General features: G+C 46.1%; 1 protein-coding gene across 1 annotated transcript; it reads left to right on the top strand.

Moving 5' to 3' along the window:
* Window positions 1-828: 828 nt before the first annotated feature.
* On the top strand, window positions 829-2,396 carry LOC123081682 (uncharacterized). The gene is made up of 2 exons (XM_044504233.1): window positions 829-1,312; window positions 1,794-2,396. The coding sequence occupies exons 1-2, from the start codon at window positions 1,022-1,024 to the stop codon at window positions 2,175-2,177; spliced, it is 675 nt and encodes a 224-aa protein (XP_044360168.1). The 5' UTR covers window positions 829-1,021; the 3' UTR covers window positions 2,178-2,396.
* The last annotated feature ends 7,454 nt before the right edge of the window (window positions 2,397-9,850 follow it).

Raw genomic sequence — 9,850 nt, 5'->3', positions numbered from 1 at the left:
GCCCAATAAGCCTTAATTATTCCTTCCTAATGTCTTGGCCTATTTACTGCATGGGGGGCTTGGGTGGTGAGGCCTGTGTGGCTGTATCTTTATTATGCATCAACGCAGCGCTCACTCCCTGCTTCTTCTTTATGAGAATTAGAGTTCGGGGTGGTGGAGAAAGCCATGAATGCCCACCCGTAAGAAGCAGTTCATGATTACAACGAAGTTAATGGTGTAGGTATACAAGTATGATATGATGGTCAGACAGTACAAGAGAGGTTTTAAGACATGGGAGGAGGGAGGCCTCTGCAAGCTGTGCTTGCCTTGTGGGTTTCACTCTAGCTAGCGTCCATCGCCATGAACTCACAGCCATCTTACCCAAGCTCACACGCTAGCTAGCTATCCCACTCCTCATCACTCACTCCTGTGCTGTTAAATTCAGCAGAGCACTGTTGCTGTTGCAGCAATAGATGGCCTGCCGTTGTAGTTCCAACCAACGCGCACCGGTTTCTCCATTGGACACAGGAGGTTGCACAACCAACATCACGCCTCAGTTACAGCTGCTGCAGCTGCTGCGGCCTGAGCTAGCTTTGGAGCCCAGTGATCCTTACACTTACTAACAAGGCAGGCAATGGCATCAGGGCCGGGCCGGGCCTTGTAGATTTGTGGTGGCTCTCCTGGGCTGGGTGGGGCATTATGGCGTGTACAGTCCGGGCATGTAGAGCGAGGCCGCCTTGAATGGGGGAGGAGGTGGAGAGATTTGAGTCATTTAAGGTCACTCTACTTGTCACCCTTCAATGCCTGGCCTGGCCTGCCCTGCCCTCTCCTTCTTAATGGGGTTGGATGGAGGCCATTTAAGATCCCTTCTTTAGTGTCCACGCCCTCCCCTGCATGACCCCATCAATCGTGCTGTAGAAGAGAAGCAGCTCGCTCACTCAATTCTCCTCACCTCCTATAACTTCAGTCGAGTACTCGAGTTCCGCACATATATATATAGGGAGTGGTGGTGTCATCACAACACCAGCCAAGCCAGAGATCGATGAGCACTGAATTCTTTAGAGCGCACAAGTTTCACCAGGAGTTGAGAGCCAAGAGGATGGAGATGCAGCCGGAGCTGTCGCTGGGGCCAACGTGGCCGGCGCTGGGCTTTGCCCCCGCCTCGGAGAAGAACACCAAACAGATCAGCTCGTCTTCTTCCGAGTCGGACGGCAGCTCCCGGAAGAAGAGGAAGCATTACAACACCTGGGAGGAGCCCGCGTCGCACCTGCACCTGGAGCTCCATCTCAGTGACCCCCTGCCCCTCGACTGGGAGCAGTGCCTCGACCTCCAAGTGAGTCCCTCCCTGTCTGTCTTTATCACTAGCTAGCTAATTATTCTGTGTTGTATATACTTGTATGTTCTACCTTGGGTACAAGCAAGGGGGTACAAGTCATTTCTCTCCATAGCTCTCTAAACTAAAACAAAATCGAGCATGTCTACGGCGCCGACACGTGTTAATATAGAGCCGGTAAAGTTAATTGTGTAACAAAAGCTATTTATGGCGCGGTGCATATGTATGCCCCGCCACGTCTGTCGCACATGGACATGGATATTGGTGGCAAAAAATGCATGCGGCTTGAACGTGCATGCAGAAAGCTGCACCTTTGTGATAGTTTCCCTACTATTTTGTGACGCCCACGAGGAATCTTTCTAGTACCACGGTTGCCTAGAAGATGCAAGTATGGATTGGAGTATCCAACATGGATGCTCATGTTGTCATGATAGCCTCATCATTTGATTTAATGTGCTATATATGCAATGCTGTTTTGCAGTCCGGGAAGATGTATTACCTGAACAGGAAGACTTTGAAGAGGAGCTGGAACAGGCCCAAGGAGCAGGGCGTGAGCCTGGAGCTCAACATGTCCACAACGCCGACGAGGCAGGTCGTCGTTGTGGACGACAGCAACACCGGCGCCACTGCTCCTACCCTCTCACAAGCAGCAGCGACAAAGAGAGACACCGCCGGTGGCAACATGATCGCTGTGCCATGCACCAACTGCCATCTCCTGGTGATGCTGTGCAAGTCCTACCCCACCTGCCCCAACTGCAAGTTCATGCAGTCGTTGGCACCGGCGCCGGCGACGACACAGGCGGCAGCTCATCGCATGCTCGACGCCGCTGTGAAGCCGCTGCGGACCCTGAGCCTTCTCCACTAGGCGGACATGATGGTTGTAGAAAGGAAACCCTAGTAGCTGTAGACCAAACCAAAACTAGGGTGGAATTCCAACTAGGATTAGTATTTGGAGGGAGGGACCGATGCATGTATGTTAATCAAGGGTTGGAGCAAGTAAGTAGATCTTGTAGTAGTACTACTAGTACTATAACTGTTATTAAGTATAATTAATCAATAGTAATGGTGATAAATGTGGCAGCAAGAGATTGATGCATGAACGCTGTAGTACTACGTGAAGGTGCCGTCCTCACTGTTGCCCCGGCCTTGAATGAAACTGAGGCAATAGGGCAGTGAAGGTGCCGTCCTGGCCCTTGTCTTGTCCATTAAAGAAGAGGGTGGACGGCCGGTGGCGGTGCTGCTAGGTACTCCAGCTCCTCGGCGCCGCCATAAAGGCCTTCACTGACTGGAGTAGTGGATTTGGGCCGAGGCAGTGAAGGGGAGCATGAATGCCACACCTACTCGGACTCGACTACTCCCTCCTCCTTCGGTTGCACACTCCATTCCCTTCCCTGTCTCCTATCCCCAAAACACCATGGGATCAAGCCGCACTGACTCCCACTCAGAGTGAACAAACAATAACCTGAGTTAGCTACAGAGACTTAGCACTCTCAGCAAGAGGGCGAGGGGTCCTAGGTTGTGCAAACTGTGAGTGCTGAGTGCAAAGCTACAACACAGCATACGACACCTATACACGCAATGCAGGATATATGCATCTCACTCACCCATGCTGCCCATGCTGATGAGCGTGCACTTCCCCACGCACGCAAGGCGTCGAATCTACATGACTACATGTGCATGTGGCCATTGCCTCCCAGGAATCAGGCGTGGCTCTGCCCTTTCCGGCAGGCACTTGGCCCTAGGTTGGAAGCATGCTCTCTGTTCCTTGGTCACAGCACATTTTGAGCTCACTGCTCAGATGCCTCGGCCTAACTTGTCTCCTGGGGGTGTGGGCAGTAGAGAGGATCTATTGCTCGTGCATTGCACAAATGATGAGAGTGGGCAGTGCTGAGTTAAACTATGCACAGTGAGATGCAGTATTGCACTTGCAAGGTTACCCCCCCCCCCCCCCCCCCCCCCCAAGACCACTTGACATCTCTTGTTAAGTGCTCTGTCCGTGTTGCCACCATCATCATGTATGAGATGTGTGTACGTAAATACACTGCACAGGTGGCATTCAATTACGTATTTGGCGTCTATACCATACTAGGCTGCTCGTTGCCAAGAATGCTTGGTGGTTTTAGTTGGACACCAATGAATTCAAATAGGCCTTCAAGGATACAGTACAGATCCAAACAGAGAGGGAGAAGTGGAGAACAACTTATTACTACTACTTTACAACTTTGCATTCATGTATAACTGTAATGAATCTGCTCCATACCTCATGCATCTGTTGTTCCCCCTTCCCAGTGCTCCATGGTGGACACATGCTAAGCATGTCACATAAGCGAAAAAATGACATGGCATAACAATTAATGATGAGAGAGAGCACTTTGGTGATCCCAGGAAGAACCAATGCCAAGCGCGTGAACCTAGGCAAGCCATTTAAATGAAACAACTTGACAAATGGATGATGAAAGACTTTAGGTGTTAGCTCATTAAATAAAGTGTGCTTAGCAACAACAAATTAAGCACCTATGCATTGTGGAGTTGAGTTGCTAAGGTATTTAATGCACTTAGCATATCATCTAAGCACCTTTGCATTGGTGCTTAGGTTAGACCTTCTCCAATGCAAAGGTGCTTAGGTGAGGTGCTAAGTGCATTAATTGTCTTAGCAACTAATGTCCCTAATGCATGAGTGCTTAGCTATTGTAGCCAAGCTTGCTTTATTTAATTCTTTATCAACAAAACTCATTCATGCATTGGTTGGTAGCCATTTTATATAGGTTCACATGCTTGGAACCGTTTCTTCATGGGGTCACCATAATGCTCTCTCCTCTTTAATTGCTTTGCCACATCATTTTTCTGCCTATGTGGCATCCTTAGCACACTTACACGGTGGAGTACTGCGAGGGGCGTAAAGATTTCAATAGATAGTGACCGGTTCAGCTCGGATACTATCAACCATTATGTCTACATCAAACGACTGTCTTCGGCTCTCTATTACTTTCTTTATCTTTATCTTTTGACTCCTATTGAGATGCCAATCTTTCGGCTTTTCACTATTTCGAGCCAATGACCAAATAACCCAACTGAGCTTGCATCATTATTTTAAACATTCTAACATGTTCCACGTGTTAGAGTTATATGTATTGTGGCCTTTGGCCTTTTGCATTCTGGCCTTTGGCCTCTCCCTGTACATGTATATATGATGGCTTTAGACTCTTGATAATATTATGTTGCTTATTCCTAACATGATATCAGGGTCAAGTTTCTAGGGTCTCCACCGCACGTTGCAACTCGTGCTCATCAGATCAATTTTTTTTCTTGGTCTTCCCTCAATCTCTACATGGATTCCTTGGTTTCTTTTGATTGGCTTGAAGCTGCTGCTCTTCGTCCGTGTTCTCCACGGTGTTGATCTGCTGCATTCGTTCTGTTTTATGTTATGCTCCAAATTCAAGTATAAAGAGAAAGGCTAATTTCTGACGAGCGAGCGGAGCGAGGCCCTTCGCCGGTAGGGTTTAGGGTTTAAGGTTGTTCAGTGGATTTTCAGGTACCTTCATGGCACTTACAATGCTTATTTGAAATTCAGCAGGACTGGTGAGGGACTAGCTGGCTATGTGGATTCATATTTTTCTTTCAGCAATTTGGACAAGAGGAGTCCCTTACAGGTTATGTGTTCATTGGTGGTTATGCTGTGAGTTGGAGGGCAACGTTGCGGCCAGTAGTTTCTCAATCTACCATTGAAGAAGAATACATGGCTATTGCAGAAGCATGTAAAGAATCAGTTTGGCTGAAAGGTTTGTATGCTGAGCTTTGTGGAAATAATTCTTACATTAACTTGTTTTGTTACAGTCAGAGTGCCATATACCTCACTGAGGATCAGATGTTCCTTGAGAGAACAAAGCACATTGATGTCAAATATTGTTATGTCTGAGACATTGTTGAGCAAGGCAAACTGAAGGTATGCAAGATTAGTACACATGATAATCCTGCCGATATGTTGACAAAGCCAGTTCTTGTTGCTAAGTTTGAGCAAGTTGGTATAACTCATTAGCCCTAGTGGTTGTTTGGCGTTGAAGGTGTTTTCTTTGTTGTTCAGGGAGGAGGATATCATTCATACTACAAGATGGAATTTGTCTCAAGGTGGAGTTTTTCATGTTATGCTCCAAATTCAAGTACAAAGAGAAAGGCTAACTTCTAACGAGCGAGTGGAGCGAGGCCCGTCGCTGGTAGGCTTGGGACGAAGCGGAGCGTAGCACGGGATAAGTTAATCAGTTGTAAATCCCCGACGTTTTTTAACCTCCCCCGATATAGTGAAGTTTGGCTGGCTGGCGCCCGTGGTTTCCCCCCTTCATCTTGGAGGGGGTTTTTCCATGTTAAAATCTCGTGTCCCTGATTGTTTTTTCGTTCTTCATCGTGTTGATTTGCCTATCTTATCTCTAACACTGTTTCCTTCGATCTACCGCTCCAAATCAAGCCATTGTCAGCTCGTCTTCACCAAGGCTGCCGCCTGATTCTTGAGCTCGGCTGCTCCTCCAAGGCCGCCGCTCATGCACCTCTTCAGCGCCGGTGGCCTGCCGTCGCTGCTTCTCCTACCGGCGCTGCGCTCTACCGCATTCCTCTAAGGCCACCAGTCTACCTCCAACTCGGGTTTCACCCTCATCAGGCGCTCCCGATTCAGCCATGCCTAGACCCAACTCGCCGGATCCCGCCACCAGCTGATCAACAACAACTGCTGATGACCCACAAGTATAGGGGATCTATCGTAGTCCTTTCGATAAGTAAGAGTGTCGAACCCAACGAGGAGCAGAAGGAAATGACAAGTGCTTTTAGAAAGGTATTCTCTGCAAGCATTGAAATTATCGGTAAAAGATAGTTGTGTGATAAGATAATTTGTAACGGGTAACAAGTAACAAATGTAACTAAGGTGCAACAAGGTGGCCTAATCCTTTTTGTAGCAAAGGACAAGCCTGGACAAACTCTTGTATAAATCAAAGCGCTCCCGAGGACACATGGGAATTATTGTCAAGTTAGTTTTCATCATGCTCATATGATTCACGTTCGTTACTTTGATAATTTGATATGTGGGTGGACTGGTGCTTGGTGCTATACTTACTTGGACAAGCCTCCCACTTAATTATGATTAACCCCTCTTACAAGCATCTGCAACTACGAAAGAAGAATTAAGATAAATCTAACCATAGCACGAAACATGTGGATCTAAATCAGCCCCTTACAAAGTAACACATAAACTAGGGTTTAAGCATCTGTCACTCTAGCAACCCATCATCTACTTATTACTTCCCAATGTCTTCCCCTAGGCCCAAATCATGGTGAAGTGTCATGTACTCGATGTTCATATAACACCACTAGAGGAAAGACAACATACATCTCATCAAAATATTGAACGAATAGCAAATTCACATAATTACTTATAACAAGACTTCTCCCACATCCTCAGGAACAAACAGAACTACTGACAAAGCATATTCATGTTCAAGATGAGAGGGGTATTGAATATCATTAAGGATATGAGCATATGATCTTCCACCAAATAAACCAACTAGTATCTACAACGAGGAGTAATCAACACTACTAGCAACCCACATGTACCAATATGAGGTTTTGAGACAAAGATTAGATACAAGAGATGAACTAGGGTTTGAGAGGAAACGTTGCATGGAAAACAAAAAAAATTCTACGCACACGTAAGATCTATCCATGGAGATGCATTGCAACGATGGGGAGAGTGTGTCTACGTACCCTCGTAGACCATAAGCGGAAGTGTTTAGTTGTTAGGGAACATAGCATGCAATTTCAAAAACTTTCCTACCATCACACAGGATCTATCTAGGAGATGCATAGCAACGAGAGGGGGAGAGTGTGTCCACCCTCGTAGACCGAAAGCGGAAGCGTTAGGTTAACGTGGTTGATGTAGTCGAACATCTTCATGATCCAACCGATCTTAGTACCAAACGTACGGCACCTCCGAGTTCAGCACACATTCAACTTGATGACGTCCCTCGAACTCTTGATCCAACAGAGGGTCGAGGGAGAGTTCCGTTAGCACGAAGGCATGGTGACGGTGATGGTGACGTGATCCGCGTAGGGCTTCGCCTAGGCACTATGACGTTATGACCGGAGGAGTAAACTATGGAGGGGGGCACCGCACACGGCTAAGAGAACAATTGATGTCCTTTGGGGTGCCCCCTTACCCTACGGGTGCGCCAAGTGGGGGGGAGTCCCACTAGGACTCCTAGTCCTAGTCGGCTCCCTCCTTTCCTTCCAACGGAGAGGGGAAAGGGGAAAGAGGGGGAGAGGGAGAAGGAGAGGGGGGCCGCGCCCCCACCCCTTGTCCAATTCGGACTGCTACGGGGAGGGGGGCACCTCCTGTGGCATGTCTCCTCCTCTCCGCTATGTCCCATGAGGCCCAATAACTTTCCCGGGGGGTTCCGGTAACCTCCCGGTACTCCGAAAATTCCCCGAACCTCTTCGGAACCATTCCAGTGTTCATACATAACCTTCCAATATATGAATATTTATCTTTCAACCATTTTAAGACTCCTCGTCATGTCCGTGATCTCATCTGGGACTCCAAACAAACTTCGGACACCAAATCACATAACTCATAATACAAATCGTCATTGAACGTTAAGCGTGCAGACCCTACGGGTTCGAGAACTATGTAAACATGACCGAGAAACATCTTCGGTCAATAACCAATAGAGGAACCTAGATGCTCATATTGGTTCCTACAAGTTCTACGAAGATCTTTATCGGTCAAACCGCAATAACAACATATGTTATTCCCTTTGTCATCGGTATGTTACTTGCTCGAGATTTGATCATCGGTATCATCATACCTAGTTCACTCTCGTTACCGGCAAGTCTCTTTACTTGTTCCATAATACATCATCTTGCAAATAACTCATTAGTCACATTTCTTGCAAGGCTTATAGTGATGTGCATTACCGAGAGGGCCCAGAGATACCTCTCCGATACACGGAGTGATAAATCCTAATCTTGATCTATGCCAACCCAACAAACACCTTCGGAGACACCTATAGAGCACCTTTATAATCACCCAGTTACGTTGTGACGTTTGATAGCACACAAGGTGTTCCTCCGGTATTCGGGAGTTGCATAATCTAATAGTCATAGGAACATGTATAAGTCATGAAGAAAGCAATAGCAATAAACTAAATGATCATAGTGCCAAGCTAACAGATGGGTCTAGTCCATCACATCATTCTCTAATGATGTGATCCCATTCATCAAATGACAACACATGTCCATGGCAAGGAAACTTAACCATCTTTGATTAACGAGCTAGTCTTGTAGAAGTATACTAGGGACACTCTATTTTGTGTATGTATTCACACATGTACTAAGATTCCGGTTAATACAATTCTAGCATGAATAATAAACATGTATCATGATATAAGGAAATATAAATAACAACTTTATTATTGCCTCTAGGGAATATTTCCTTCAGTCTCCCACTTGCACTAGAGTCAATAATCTACATTACATAGTAATTATTCTAATACCCATGGAGTATTGGTGCTGATCATGTTTTGCTCGTGAGAGAGGCTTAGTCAACGGGGCCACAACATTCAGATCCGTATGTATTTTGAAAATCTCTATGTCTCCCTCCTTGACTTGATCGCGGATGGAATTGAAGCATCTCTTGATGTGTTTTGTTCTCTTGTGAAATAGGGATTCCTTCGCCAAGACAATTGCTCTAGTATTGTCACAACAGATTTTCATTGGACCCGATGCACTAGGTATTACACCTAGATCGGATATGAACTCCTTCATCCAGACGCCTTCATTTGCTGCTTTCGAAGCAGCTATGTACTCCGTTTCACACGTAGATCCCGCCACGACGCTCTGCTTGGAACTGCACCAACTTATAACTCCACCATTCAATATAATTACGTATCCGGTTTGCGACTTTGTGTCATCTGGATCAGTGTAAAAGCTTGCATCGACGTAACCATTTACGACAAGCTCTTTGTCACCTTCATAAACGAGAAACACATCCTTAGTCCTTTTCAGGTATTTCTGGATGTTCTTGACCGCTGTCCAGTGATCCACTCCTGGATTACTTTGGTACCTCCCTGCTAAACTTATAGCAAGGCACACATCAGGTCTGGTACACAACATTGCATACATGATAGAACCTATGGCTGAGGCATAGGGAATGACTTTCATTTTCTCTCTATCTTCTGCAGTGGTCGGGCATTGAGTCTGACTAAACTTCACACCTTGTAACACAGGTAAGAACCCTTTCTTTGACTGATCCATTTTGAACTTCTTCAAAACTTTATCAAGGTATGTGCTTTGTGAAAGTCCAATTAAGCGCCATGATCTATCTCCATATATCTTGATGCCTAATATATAAGCAGCTTCACCAAGGTCTTTCATTGAAAAAATCTTATTCAAGTATCCTTTTATGCTATCCAGAAATTCTGTATTATTTTCAACCAACAATATGTCATCCACATATAATATTAGAAATGCTACAGAGCTCCCACTCACTTTCTTGTAAAT

The sequence above is a fragment of the Triticum aestivum genome, chromosome 4A (assembly GCF_018294505.1).
Source record: "Triticum aestivum cultivar Chinese Spring chromosome 4A, IWGSC CS RefSeq v2.1, whole genome shotgun sequence".
Classification (NCBI taxonomy): Eukaryota; Viridiplantae; Streptophyta; class Magnoliopsida; order Poales; family Poaceae; genus Triticum; species Triticum aestivum.
Note: the sequence above shows the minus strand (reverse complement) of the source record. Positions and strands in the feature narration are given on the sequence as shown.